The sequence below is a fragment of the Panthera pardus genome, unplaced genomic scaffold (genome assembly GCF_024362965.1).
Source record: "Panthera pardus isolate Hobbes unplaced genomic scaffold, ASM2436296v1 HiC_scaffold_13, whole genome shotgun sequence".
Taxonomy (NCBI): domain Eukaryota; kingdom Metazoa; phylum Chordata; class Mammalia; order Carnivora; family Felidae; genus Panthera; species Panthera pardus.
Window position 1 is genome coordinate 83,023,479 of NW_026526688.1, and position 15,024 is coordinate 83,038,502.

The 15,024-nt window shown below is 34.2% G+C and overlaps 1 protein-coding gene across 1 annotated transcript in view; it reads right to left on the bottom strand.

Moving 5' to 3' along the window:
- Positions 1-15,024, bottom strand: part of SMARCA5 (SWI/SNF related, matrix associated, actin dependent regulator of chromatin, subfamily a, member 5) — a 38,499-nt gene that overhangs the window by 11,832 nt on the left and 11,643 nt on the right. Inside the window, exons 5-14 of the mRNA XM_053901225.1 lie at positions 13,650-13,750; positions 12,732-12,911; positions 11,449-11,604; positions 11,223-11,354; positions 9,410-9,478; positions 5,755-5,864; positions 3,697-3,923; positions 1,884-2,005; positions 1,650-1,802; positions 329-461 (exon numbers count right to left, since the gene is read on the bottom strand). Coding sequence (XP_053757200.1) covers positions 329-461; positions 1,650-1,802; positions 1,884-2,005; positions 3,697-3,923; positions 5,755-5,864; positions 9,410-9,478; positions 11,223-11,354; positions 11,449-11,604; positions 12,732-12,911; positions 13,650-13,750 — 1,383 coding nt within the window. The remainder of the gene's footprint in view (positions 1-328; positions 462-1,649; positions 1,803-1,883; positions 2,006-3,696; positions 3,924-5,754; positions 5,865-9,409; positions 9,479-11,222; positions 11,355-11,448; positions 11,605-12,731; positions 12,912-13,649; positions 13,751-15,024) is intronic.

The window sequence follows — 15,024 nt, forward strand, 5'->3', positions numbered from 1 at the left end:
ACTAAATGCTGGGTTTTTTATATGCATTATCCCCTTTAATCCTTAGTAGTCCTAAACAGTATTGCCATTATCCCCATCTAACAGATGAGAAAATAGGCTCAGATGGTATAAAAAAACTGCTAACTGACAAAGTCAACATGCAAACTTCAACCTTCCTGAGCCCAAACCAATCTTAATAAAACTAAAGCTCACTTTTCTCTGGAATATACATACTGTCCAGGCTGCTAGCTTGATTCCATAGGTGCTCAATAACAAGAACCTCCTAAAAAATCTAGGAAGCAAATGTGTCAATCCAACTTGGTAAATTTTTCAAAGTTCTAAGGCTCACCTTGTTGAATGACTATTGAATCCAGTCTGAGTTTCATCTCAGCACGTTCCACTATTCTTTCTTCCACAGTATTATCAGTTATAAAGCGGAACACTCGGACTGTCTTGGTTTGTCCAATTCTATGTGCCCGGTCCTAGGTAAATTACTATGTTACTTTGAATACAGTTAAAAATTCACATAAATAACATCTGATTATGTACACTGGCAAATAAAATATTCTCAAGAATGAAAGTTTTTAAGGTAACAAAACTACTCTAAAAATAGATTTCTATTAGATTAATATTTTTTAGATTCTCAAAGATTCTCCATTTCAATAAGATTAATTGGTTATCTCACAAGGGAAACTTTTAAGAGGTATGGAATACATCAGATGCTAAATCTGTGAGAAACTACCTGGTTACTTTTACTAGGTTATACTGACATAAAATTCACATCTCTAGCTAAAACAAAAAAAAATTATAATTTTTAGGTTGGATAATAAAAATCTTTCCTAAATCTATTTTTATGTTTACATTCAAATTGCCTTTCCACCTAAATCATATATAAATTTTCATTGCTTAATTAGGAAAAGAAGTAACATGAATAAAAGAACTCCACAACAATATAACCCAATTAACTACATATAAGTAGTCAAATTAATTTAAATTCCATTTCTGTTTAACTCCTGTTAAGTTCAACAAACACATTTTTATAAAACATCCCTTATTTCTAATTGATCAACATTCCCCATCTACCCTATAAATAGTATAGGATAAAAGCAACCAACATGAGTTATGGTCAACAACATTATGGGTCATTAATGGTACCAAACTTAAGAATTCGTTAAGTTTTCGTATTTATCTACAAATCACAAATTTTCTCAACCTAAAAATGATCTTCCTGATCTAGCCAAAGTACTCCCACACTCCCAAACGGGGAGGTTTGTAGCTCACCAAACCTGTTTCCCTTTCCCCCCAAGGCACAACTATACTATCATTTATCAATTCTCTTGCAACCCAGTTATGCTATGTGATTGAGTGCTGGCCAATGAATGTGGGAACACTTTCAGGTCTGACTCAGAAAAAATTTCCTAGGCAATCCTCAGCTCTCTGTCATACCCCTTCTGTCATCAGTATAGACAGGATATAGCTGGACTCCAAGGTCCTAAGATATGGCAAAGCTATAAAGACAGAAATATCCTGCTTTAGATGAAAGATCTATAAAATACCCTCACTGAATTATTAAGTCAGAGAAAAATAAAATGCTACTGGGTTTAAATCACTGACAGTTGTAGACTATTATCTTGCGCCAATGAAAATGTTAAGCATGGAACATCTCTTACCATAGCCTGGAGATCTACTTGGGGATTCCAATCTGAATCATACAAAATTACTACATCAGCAGTAGCAAGATTAATGCCAAGACCACCAGCACGTGTACTTAACATGAAAACAAACTTTGTGCTGTTTGGTTCATTGTATGCATTGATGGACTCCTATAGATATAAAATAAAACAAATGTCAGGAAATTGTTTTATCTGATTATTTTTTACCTTCCCTCCTTGGGTTTTACTTACTTGTCTCTCATCATGGGGTGTCTGCCCATCCAATCTACAGTACTCATAATTTCTCCACATGCAATAATCTTCCAAAATATCCAATACCCTCGTCATCTGACTGAAGATTAGTACTCGTGAACCTGTTAGCAAACAGAATATCCTATTTTCAGAAGCTTCAAAAGTAAAAAAAAATTATTTAAAAATTTAAGGCTAACCAAAACTAAGACTAACCAATTACCCCCCCTTAATTCCAAGTTACCTAGTTGGTCATAAGAAGAAAACTACACATTATTTATTTACCCAAGTCAGTCATTTCCACATTTTTCCCATTGTGGCACAAATGAAAAAGGGGAAAATCTGTACAACACACTAAAGTAAACAGAAAAGGGTTATCTGTTCTGGCATGGGAGGTCTTGCCATCCCAAGGCTGAGAGAACCATTCTTTTTATTCCACATACATTTAAAAATAACTTTCCATCACCACCACTGTAATTCTCCCACATGATGGCCCCAAACATCCCCTAACACATTCAAAACCATCTCCTTGTGGTTCTAAAGACCCAAATCCAGATCAAAAGACTAGAATATAAATGTGGCCTCACATCTACATCTACATTGGTCATCCTTCACTTATGCCATGATTCAAGTTATCCAACTGCCTTCCATTTTTTCAGCCAGCTGCACAATGCCTTCAGTGGAATGTATGAAGATCAAGTGATCATTATAAAAAATGATTATAAAATTATCTTGTTTTGGAAGCTGACGCCAATAATCTGCTGTTGTCTCACCTTCTTACACCTGAAATACTAAGGATGTTCAGTAGGCCCCCATTTTTCTTACAAGGTTTAATACAGCTTGCATTAATATCTGAGTATTCCTACCAAGGTCTTGCTATTTCTCTCCACCAATTCAATCCTTTAATTACTACTTAGCTTTCAAAGAAAGCATTTTTAGAAAATACATTTCCACAAAAAGGTATAAAAGCAGTAAAAAAAAGGCAAACCAATTCACTGACAACTCTTAGAAGGTTTTTGATAGTCAATATCCTAAAGGAGACTGGTATAAAAATCATTCTTATCAAAACACACCGAGAAACACAAATTGAAAAACTTGAAATTTCTATTATTTCACATTACAGAATAATTTGTGTATGAAATGCTTTGATGTCTAGGGCTTCCTTCAAAATAATCTAGGAGAAAAGCAGATATGTATAAACAAGTTTTGCCATAAGTTTGTAATTGTTGCAGCTGGCATCATACTAAATTTGTTCTATAGTCATGTATTTTAAACACATCTCTACACATATACTACAGACATACTCATTTTCATATAAAAAGTCATGTTATAAACAAAACTGCTTTGGGTCCATGCACATATTTAATAATTTATAATTTATTGTTTAACTTGTTTAAATTTAAATAATTTATTATTTAATTATGCAAATACCCATATAAATAATTGAACAATACCATGAACACAACACTGTCTACCAAAGTATCTGGGACCTGTGTAAGGTGGAAAGCGTATTCGTGGCATTTTATAACAAAAAGCTGATATATGCAGGAAAGCATCCATAAAATGAGAACTCTCTCCCAAAGTCCAGGAATATAACCGCCCTAATTAACTACTGATCACTATGAAGATTTTATAAGCCTAAAATTAGGGGGTAGAAGTGAAGCTCAGATAATGGATAGAAATTTGTAAATGTCCCACACTTCAACTTTGCAAGTACCAGATTAGTAATTTCAAATTGTAGTGGTCCCTCATTTTACATTAGAAATTTTAAAACAGTTTTCATCACTTCTCAATTTGATACTAAGAACATAGATACCTTGTTCTTTTAATTTAGGGAGCAGCTTGTCTAACACCACCATTTTGCCACTGTTGGTAACTAGATGCATATCTGTTGTATAAGGTGGACCAGGTTCAGCTCCATCAAAGAGATATGGATGATTACAGCATTTCCTCAACTGCATCAGAATGTTCAATAACCTCATTTTGTCCATCTTCCCTGCAGAGTTTAGTATATCTATATCCTTCATTAATATCCGAGTATACCTATTGAGAAGAAAAACATTTTAAAAGGGCTCAAGTTTTCCCTGACCAGTCCCTGTTACTTTAGATACTTAATTCCCTCCCCCACCTCAACCCAAAAATATCTGTAAAGAACCAATCAACTTCTAAGATGTGGTTAGGAGTTTACCATCTATTATAACATCTTTCTTTTTTCTTGTTTTTCTTTATTGCCCCCACTGTTCCAATGTTCACTTAGGCTTTGGGCCTTGAGATCCAAAACAGTGTGTCTCCTTGGGATGAATTAAAAGAAAGCAGTATGACACAACATTAACTAATCAAAACTAACACTTAAGCTTTAAATGTAATTTTAATTCGTAGTCTTTTCCTAATGGAAGAGTACCACTATTCAATGTAGCTAGTGTAGAATTTGGGTAAGAATGTGAGGATCTGGGGAGGTGGAAAGAATCATGTTAGGGTAAGGCATGATGATGAGAAAAAAATGAATACAATGTGATTTAAATATAAACAGAAGTACATGGGGGGGAGAAGGAGATATGAGGGCAGTAAAGCTATAGCCATATATGGATTGTAAAAAGCCTTGAATGCGTATCAAGAACTTAAACATCCTGCAGGTAAGAGTAATCTGTCTAAATACCAAAGTTTCAAGACCTTGAATCCTCTGAACAAAATAATTTCAATAACCTAAAGCCATCTATGCTTAACAATTCCAATTACGAGGCAGAAAATATTCATGATAGACCTTTCCATCACATTTCTGACTGATACAAAGTTCACCAAAGTTTTTAACTTAAAAAAAGACTTCTCTTCCTTTAACATGGACTCAATGTTGTAGTTATTTTAGAGCCACAAAAGACAAAGCCTAATAGCTTTGAACCTTATAAAAGCCTTCCAAAAGTTTTGAGGACATTTAGGATGGACTACCTTCCACAGTAGTTACCTCTTTCCCAGATAATGTGCCCATTTCTTACATTCTATCTTTTCTGTCCTTTTATCAACAACTCCAGCCCTTTGCAAATACTTATCAAGTACAGAATTAAATACACTTGAAATATACTGTAACCAGTAAAGAAAAGGGCGCTGTTTATTTCCCTCCTTTGAACACTATACTTATGTTAATATATGCTAAGATAATAATGTCTTTTTTTTTTTTACAGCCACTTCACTTTGTAGATTCATGGTGACCTATCTATAAAAAAAATTTTTTTTAATATTAAGTTAGTGGTTTATAGCCTTTTGGATTTCATACACACATAAAACCTAAGAAAAGAGAAAACTTACAAGGTTTTCAACATTTTTATTACGCCCTAGAGAGATGTTTAAAAATAGCTACCATGTATTACCACCATAAATTCACAAAAGGCCATTTTATCCTGCCTAAAATAACACATCAACTCAGAATGGAGTCTTATAAATTAAACATATGTAGCTTTACAAATTAAAAGAAAGCACCTGAATTTTCTATCTCTACAATCTCCAACTTCATCAGAGATTAGCACTAATCCACAATCCAGTATTTGTGAACCACCAAGTTAACTATATGTCTACATCTGTGCCATCAGTTTCTTTTTAAAAAATCCAAGTAGAAGAGTTTACATATATACCCCTGTTTAGTTAAATGCGAAGTTTAATCCTTGGATTCATGAACCTCCCACTCTGATTCTGTCAGCTACTAGTTTCAACTCTTTGTATTATAAGTTTGATTAGCAAGTCCTAAGTCATATGACCAGAAAACTCTTCGGTCTGAGTTCAGAGAGCAAACAGGAATTCCTTGAAGACACAATTAGGAAAACAAGGTACAAACAAAAGTTAGTGAAGAATCAATAGTGATTTCAAAATGTCTAAGAACACATACCATTCCCTTTGCATTTTGCTGAGACCCACATAGATTTTTACTTCCTTCTTTGGAGGCAAACTCTTTTCAACATCAGCTTTAATTCGACGAAGGAGGAATGGACGCAAAACCTTTCAGATCAAAAAGAAATGGAGATGACCTTATTTATAAGTATTATTTCAGGATCTCAAGATTGTTTATTACATGGAAATTTATCTATTTTTTAGGACTTCTCCCTTCTAAATACGTAATTTCTTATTACCAAATTCCTCAAGGGTAATACAAGATCATTACTTATTCAACACATACAATGAATATATACTTGCCAAATTGTCACAAAATACTGAAAACATTTAAGTATTGATGCTTTCAATAGTCACTGACTTTCAGGTTTAAAACCAGTCATAGTACTCCCTTATCTGTGTATTAACCACAGTCTGGAAGCAGATGATCCTCCTCCTAACATATCATAAGGTCAGTAGTAGCCTAACCCTATAGCACAATGCCTAATGTCCTTCATTTCACTTCATCTCATCATGTAGGCATTTTTATCATCTTATCACAACAGTACAGTAAGGTATTTTGAGAGACCATATTTATACAACTTATGTTACAGAATATTTACGATTATCCTATTTTATAATTACTGCTGTTAATCTCTTACCTTGACTAATTTATGAATTGAACTATCACAGGTATGTATGTATAAAAAAAACCCGTACGTATGGGGTTTGGTACTATCTGTGGTTTCAGGCATCCACTGGGAATCTTGGAACATATCACCTGCAGACAAGAGGTGGTGGGGAGGGAGGGGGAGGGACGGGACGGGGCAAGGGGCAAGGACTACTGTATTTGCAGGTAGTTTGTCCAACAGTACTTAAAGCTACGCTCACATTTAAATGTTTTTATGGTTACAGTTTTTAAGTTTACCACCCTTTTGGTGGGTGAGCAGATGGGTGAAATAGATGATGGGGATTAAGAAGTGCACTTATGATAAGCACTGGTGATGTACTGAATTGTTGGATCACTATACTGTACACCTAAAACTAATATAACACTGTATGGTACACTATACTATACCATTAAAATAAAAACTTAGTAAAAAAATTTTACTACCCTATTTTTTACAGAAGTAGACCATACATAAAGTACACAAATCATGACTATACAATTGAATAAATTTTAATCAAGTAAACACACCCATGTAACCAACTACCACCTAGATAAAAATAGAATACTGCAGAAATCCCTCTTACAACCATCCCAGTCACTATTCTTTTTTGTCCCCAAGGGTAAACAATATTCTTATTATTTTAACATCCTAGATTAGTTTTGCCTGTTATTTTTAACTTTACCCACATATATACAATATATCTGTATTTTTATACATTTTATCTCATTTCTTTTATTCAGCATGTTTGTAAACCTACCCATGTTATATTGTATGTAGTTCATTTTCATGAAATTTAAAACATCTACAAAACTAAAGATTTTTTATTTTTATCTTCCTATGTTCTATTTATACTAGCCTATAAAAATGTAACAAATTAAAAACTGGTGAGAATCAGCAACACTTCTCTAATATCATCATGTAAGGAAGCTAGTATAGTCTTAGCTGACAGCCAGCACCAACTGCCAGACATGTTAGTGAAGACCTTCAGCCCCACTGGCCCTTTTCTAGAATTGTCCAGGTAAACGCAGCTAGACAAATCCAGGTAAAACCAGCAAAGAAACCACTCAGCCAACCCATAAATTCTGGAGTTACTAAAATATGTACTATTAAGGGTTTTTTTTTTTGGGGGGGGGGGTATGTTAGGAGTATTTTGCAATAATAGGTAACTAATACATCAAGTAAGAAAAATCTCATTTCTAAGTATACCTATGCTGACTCTGAATATCCTCTTTCATCATGAGACCACAGGAACTACAGTGGGAACTTCAAGACAGAGTACAGAAAGGTAGCTACCAGGCCCCAACTTGATAAGCATCTTCATACTACTCTGAACAAAATAGAGATGCCAAAAGTGGATGGTTCTGTTATGTGGATTGTTTTAGTTTGCTTTATGTACATGTACCTATTTATTAAAGCAAAATCTACATATATACCCCACACTCCTAGTAAGTAAATCTAAATTGGGTGCTTACATGCTTAAATGCCACCTAAATTGAAACAAAGAGATCTAGGAGATTATCACCTTCAAATACTTAATATAATTAAATTTCAGTACACGAGAATTTTAAAACACATAATTAATTTATATAGAAACAAGTATTTGAACATTCATAAACTTAATTATTCCTCTGTTCAAATATCCACTATGAATGAGGCACTGTGCTGGAGATACAAATGTAAGACATGTTTCCTGACTTTGTTTACAATGCACAGCAGGAAAAACATTTGTAGATTAAACATTTCAAAACTCTATGCAAAGTCCTATTCTAGTTAGAATGCCATGATTATTAAAGATGGGATACAAAGAAATTTCTAGGCTGGCCTTGTCCTGGGTATTCAGTGGAAAAGGCGACATTACCACTGAGTGCTGGACTAGGTAGGGAAAGAGGGGGAGAGTAGGAAAGGGGACACTAGATGTAGCAGAAAGGATAGGCAAAGACAAAGAAACTGCCATTAGCACAATGTTTACAGAAAACTGACAGTGGGGTCAGGAATTTTAACAAATTAAATTGATGTAAGAAGTGTAACAGAAGTTAGAGAATGTCAGAAAAGTTAAATCATGGGGGTTGGGGAGGAGAGCTGCCCACACCCCCGCCAGGGGGCACCTACAATGCCCAGCAACACGTTTGGTTGTCACAAATAGGAACATGCTATTGGCATATAGTGGGTGGAAGTGTCAAAACTGCTGTTAAACAGGAAAACCACCTAAAACTATCTAGACCAAAATGTGAATATGAGTTGAGAACCCATGAGTTAGGTCATGAAAGGCCTTGTATGCCATGTTTACAAGGTCTGGCTTTATTCTGCTCGACACGCTATCTTAATCTGGGTTCTATTTGAGAAATTACCTACCAACTTTCACTTGTGAACCTTCATGAAGAAGGAACAAAGCTACATATCAAAACAAAAAATTACCAACTCTGCTCACAATGCACTATTAGCAGTTGCTTATACAGTCAATGGATTTAAAAACAAAAGACTGACCCCCTTTACCTTTGAGAACCACATGTCTTAAATTCAGATTACTTTTGCATTTATTAAATTAGGATTTCATCCTAGGTTCTAACATTAAAAGCACCATACCTCACCCTGCTCCCCCTTACTGTAAGATCAAATGGTTAAGTGATAGGATTCAAATAGATCTGATTCTGCAGTGCACCTGGGCGGCTCACCTGGTTAAGCAACCAACTCTTGATTTCAGCTCAGGTCATGATCTCACGATTTGTGAGATTGAGCCCGCACTGGGCTCTGTGCTGTGGGTGCACAGCCTGCTTGAGATTCTTTCTCTCTCCCTCTCTCTCTGCCCTAGCCCCACTGGGTGTCTCTTTCTCTCTCAAAAATAAAGAAATAAACTTAAAAAAAAATAAAAATAAAAACAAATAAATCTGATTCTGGTCACTATGTTTTGTTTGTTAACAGAAAAATAATCCACTAATTTAAACCTCTCTACTCATGTTTCCCATTAGAAATATGCTCTATTTAACCTTATTCCAAAATACTTACCATATGAAGCCTCTCAACTAGCTTTTGATCCCCAAGGCAATTGTTTGTATCAAACCATGAATCAAAGTCCTAGATTAACAAACCAAAAATATATTAAGATCAGAAATATTAACTACCAGTATTAACTACAAATAAACTATTTATGCTAGAGATAACAATGATTTCTAGAATTAGTTGAGTATTTGAGTTGTAGATTGCAAAAAATCATTTGGTTCAATCCCATACATTTCACGTGTCACTGTTAGCAATTAATTTTAGAACTACTTTGAGAATCAGATTACTTCCTAAACAATTTTCTCAAAAACAAAGATGACAAGTTTCACAATGAAAAAAACAATAGTTGGAAAAGAAATTCTGTAGAATTAGAGAATTAATATTCTTGAAAAATATCTTTCTTTAGAAAAGCTTAAAAATTAAAATCACTTTAGTTTGTTCTCTAAGGCTACTCAGACTACTCAAACACAAAGTTTGCAGAGCAATAGTCAATTTTAACTAAATTAATTTAAATTACCAACATTTCATTAGTATTTGGGTAGGATCTGAAAAAGAGTAACATTTCCATATTCTTACCTCTTTAGTATATCTGGTATATATTTGTGCTCTGTTAGTAAGCATAATCTTAGAATTAACGGTGTTAACTACAAGAAAACTTTAACTTATTGCTAAACAAAGTATCAATGCACTAAGAAAAAGAAATGATCTCAAACAAAAGCGTCTAAATACATAAAAGCAGAACTAAAGTATTTTTCTGAGTTAAATGTCTTCCAAGAACACAAATTTCTCTATTCTTTTAAAATGATCCTTAACACAACAATCCAAAATTACCCCTTTTGGAACTTAATTGAGTTCTTCAAAGCCACACACACACACACACACACACGCACGCACGCACACACTAGCGCGCACGCTCTCTGTATCTCTGTATCTCTGCTCTGTATCTCTTGCTCTCTCTAGCCATGGAAACAAAGTTAAAAAATGAACAAATGAACTCTGGTTCAGCAAAACAATGAAATTACAAACGGCATAGACTTTCAATATACATATTATATTCTTAGGTACAGCCAACAGTTTGAGTACCTAACCATTTTTATGAGTGCAAATAATCTATTAAAAGGTAACGTTTAGGTTCAATGTTTGTCAGACCATAAAAAAAGATGGCTAGACAGGTTTTACCGAATTTGAAGACAATCTTGGGAAGAGTACATTTATGGGACTTAAAACACAAGCAATGTGAAGCTCACAAATTCAACTGGGGTATAACCTGAGCAGTACTTAAGAACACAGGCAGTCCACCGACAGCCGCTGAAATTCAGGCCGTGACTACCTGTTTGGTATATGAATCTATGATATTCCAGAGGGGGAAAACAAAGGTTTGTAAAATGGTATTTGTCTGGGTGGCTCAGTTGGTTGAGCATGAGACTTCGGCTCAAGTCATGATGTCACTGTTTGTGTGTTTGAGCCCCACGTAGGGCTCTGTGCTGACAGTTGGGAGCCTGGAGTCTGTTCCAGATTCTGTGTCTCCCTCTCTCCCTCTGCCCTTCCCCAGCTCGTGTTCTCTCTCTCTCCCTCCCTCCCTCAAAAATAAATAAACTTTAAAAAAAGAAGTTAAAAAAAAAAAAAAAAAGAAACCCAAAGACACAAACAAGTAACTCTCAGGAGGCATAGAAAAAATTTGGTAGGTTATACCAGGCCATATAAAAGATGAAAAATTAACAATTATCTCAAGCAGGGCTGAAAGGTCAATTTTATTATAAAAATGTACAGCACTAAACAAAAACACTAACATTCCAACCAAACGGTAAGACATACTTACGTCTGCTGAATTAAAGACATCTGGCAACAAAAAATTAAGAAGTGACCAGAGCTCGTGCAAGTTGTTTTGAAGAGGTGTTCCAGTTAATAATAGTCGATTTGTAGTCTTGAATTCCCTCACTATTTCTGACAACTAAAAGAACCAAATTCATCATTAGAAGATTCTACATATTGATCAAATTCTAAATGAAGGTACAAATGATTTTCATTTCCAAATACTAAATTACCTTGGATTTTTCATTTTTGATCCTGTGAGCTTCATCTATAACTAAGTATCTCCAATTAAATTTTTTGAAAACTGACTTCTCTTTTATAAGCATTTCATAAGATGTTACACATACATCCCATTCTCCTGGTAATAAAACATCTCTGACAAAAGCAGCCTGTGCAGCAAGAGAAAAAAATTACATCAGGCAGAAATAAACTATACATTAAATTTATTGATGACAAGTAATCTAATACATAAAAGAGGGTAGAAATATTAAAAAGAGATAGTTACCTATAGTATGCAAACATCCAGAAATGGCTCAAACTAACTTCATTAATCATTTTCACTAATCATTTTTAAGTGTCAGAGCCATTTAGTAAAATAATTGACAAATTGATCAGTGCAAAATTCAATAAACTAAGTAACTCTTAAATGTCTTTTTTCATTTCCAACAGGTGCTAAAATTCTTAGGAGAGACAGGTTTAGGCAAAGGAGTGTACGGTTTGTGCCATAAAGTGAAGACTCAAGGATGGTTTGCAGAAACCATTTTCACTCCTTTCATATTTACAATCTATTAAGGCTTTGCTATTGTAAGTCTTATTTTACAAGAAAGTAAAGCAAGAAGTGGTTTAAATTGGGCTCCAAAACATAAAAAGCAATTTGGTAACTTAAAATACCCAAAATATCTATACAAGGAGAAAAAGAAATCTAGAATCATCACTGATTGCTAAATGAAGAGGAAACAAAATTAAGTACATTTACTTTTAACATAGTACACTTTAAAATCTGAACTTTATATTCTCAAAAGTATCATTATTTCCTTCCAAAAAATTTCAACTAACCAACATTTTAACTTATTTCAATAAATACCACACCAGCTAATCAAAATACTGTGATTGGCTCAATCCATCTTTAAAAAATACCGTGACTATTAATTACCATTATGCATATCAATCTAAACAAAATCTGGCTCCTCAAATTTCCAACCACTTCTCAAACTCAAAACTTCTTTAAACAAGGATTTTGCTTCTAGAATGAGAACATGCCCTTTGATTTTATACAACCAATCTCAAAATAAAAGAAACTATATTCATATGGCATCATAGTGTCTACAACTCCTTTTCCCCAGTAGGATTCTTGACCACCAAGATAATATGACATCTGTAAATTATGAATATTTGTGAAGACCCAAGTTTACTATTGGACTCCTTCTCTTTTATCCTCTTCTAGTTACCCCCCTCCCCTAAACCTAAACTCAAATTGTTTTAGTATCAAAAATGTAAAGGAACATGAAAAGCTTACTCTTTGTTCTTTATCTCCTATCAAGCAAACAGATCTAAGTGTTGGTACCCATCTCTTGAATTCACTCATCCAGTTGTGTAATGTAGACTTAGGAACCAAAACCATATGAGGACCAGGAATGTTTCTATAGTGTTTCATGTACCCAAGAAGAGAAATTGTTTGAAGAGTCTTTCCCAAGCCCTGAAAGAGTAACCACAAAGCAATGAAAAACAAAAACAAAGTAGACATCCATATTTGTATTTCCTGACATACAAAAATATTCAAAAGCAAAGCTGTGTTTGCAATAACTAACAAATTGCAAGCACATGGTATGTGTCAAGTTCAGCAGTGTTGTTTTTTAATCTTCAGAGGTCTATAAGGAGGTACTACTACCATGCCCATAAGGCCCAGAAGTTTAAGTGACTTTCCCAAAGTCGCATAGCGGGGCTAGAAGTAAGACCCATTTCTTTTGACTCCATGCAATTAAGTGTTTTAGCACTATCGCTGCATAGAAATTTTGAAACGTTTCACTACATAACTAATAAGTAGTAAATGAGGTAAATGTTTTGAGACAGAATTACACAAGCTGCCACATTGAGAAAATATTCATTGATGAGAAATCAATGAACCTCACTTGTGTTTTACAGAAGTGGAGGGAAACAGCCAAAACATTTTATTATAAAAGTCTGTCAAAAACATGTTTCTCAAAATGTATTACTTTTAAATTTATTACACTTTTATAAATAATAATTTCTCACAACTGAAGTATAGATTCTGCTTCTGCAGCTAAAGCAAGTCTGACAGAGTTTAGTTTGCTAACAGTTCTAGATTGTAATCAACAAAAATTATGTTCTACTGTCTTAACTTGTATAAATTTCATGGTACAAAGGATTTTCAATTACAAAAATATGGCCTTCTAAAAAACTATGAAACACATACCATTTCATCTGCAAGGATACCATTGATGCCATTCTCATACAAAGAAATGAGCCAATTCAATCCTCGGACCTGATAATCTCTCAGTTTACCCCATTTTACATCTGAGAATAAGAAAGAAAACACAATGCACGTTTTAAAGACACAAGAAATAAAGAAAGGCTATCCCTTTCATCTGATACTTGGGTTTAACTTGGACTTGCACAGGTTTACTCTGTGACTTTCCTGTCTTCAATTTGCAAGTCATTAGAAACAACCACTGTGATCTGGAGCCGAGAAGGAGCGGACGGATAAGGAGAATAACCAAGTGCAAAAAACATGACTGTAAAGCATCAGATTACCTACCCCAATCACTCAGTTCTTACGTTACCAATAATATATTGGTACTAGAGACTCTCTTTGCTCTTTATATCCTTCTTTTAATGTTATCACAAATGTTTTTAAACCAAGTGTTTTCACCTTCCATGAAAACCCATAGACATTCTCTGGGGATTTAGTTTTCCTCCTAACAAAGGGGAAATAAGACAAGATATACAGAAATTGTTTTTCCTTTACCTTTTATAAGTTACTTTTTTAACAGGCTCAAAAGAGACAATATCTCTTCTGGGGAATACTACACATTTCCCACCCCAGAAAAATTACTAAGTATATACATCATAATCACCAGATTTTTTTAAAAATATGCACATCTATACCCTATCGTCTTTCAAAAACCACTGCTTTCTGGGAAAACTAGCTACAACGTAGAAATGTGAGAAAGAAACAACCCAAATAATTCAAATTTCCTTCTCCCTTTGGACGAAACACCTGGCTCTAGTTTCTAACTTCATGAAAAGAAATGGAAACTGGGTATTCCACAGCCCAAAAAAACCCCTGAAAATACGTACTTTAAACAGATCGCTAAATTTCTAACCAGATCCTGTCTTGTCTGAAGTTCAACTTGCTAAGAGTTAAAATTACAGTTAATTTAAATAACAAGTCCAAACTGTAGGTCCTATAGTGACCTTTATAAAGTTTTGCTGTTGGTTAACAACCATTATGACCACACAAACAAGTTATCCAGTAGTAAGAGAAAGGAGATCAGGAAAAAAAACAAAAAAACCCAAAAAACTATCAGGCTTCAGTAAAGACAAACATGCCACCAGACAAAATTATATATATGTAAAACTTACATCTGGTTAACCAGGTTTTCTTTAGGAAAACCATTAAAAAACAAATGTTTCAGAAAAAAATTTAAAACTAACTTAATACAAAATCCTGAGATCAGTTAACCAAAGTGTTCATGAAGTGCTTTTCTTTACACATTAAGTTTTCTTATCTGGGGCAAAAACAAGGCAAAATCCATTCCTAGTTTTACACATACATTCAGGCAACAACA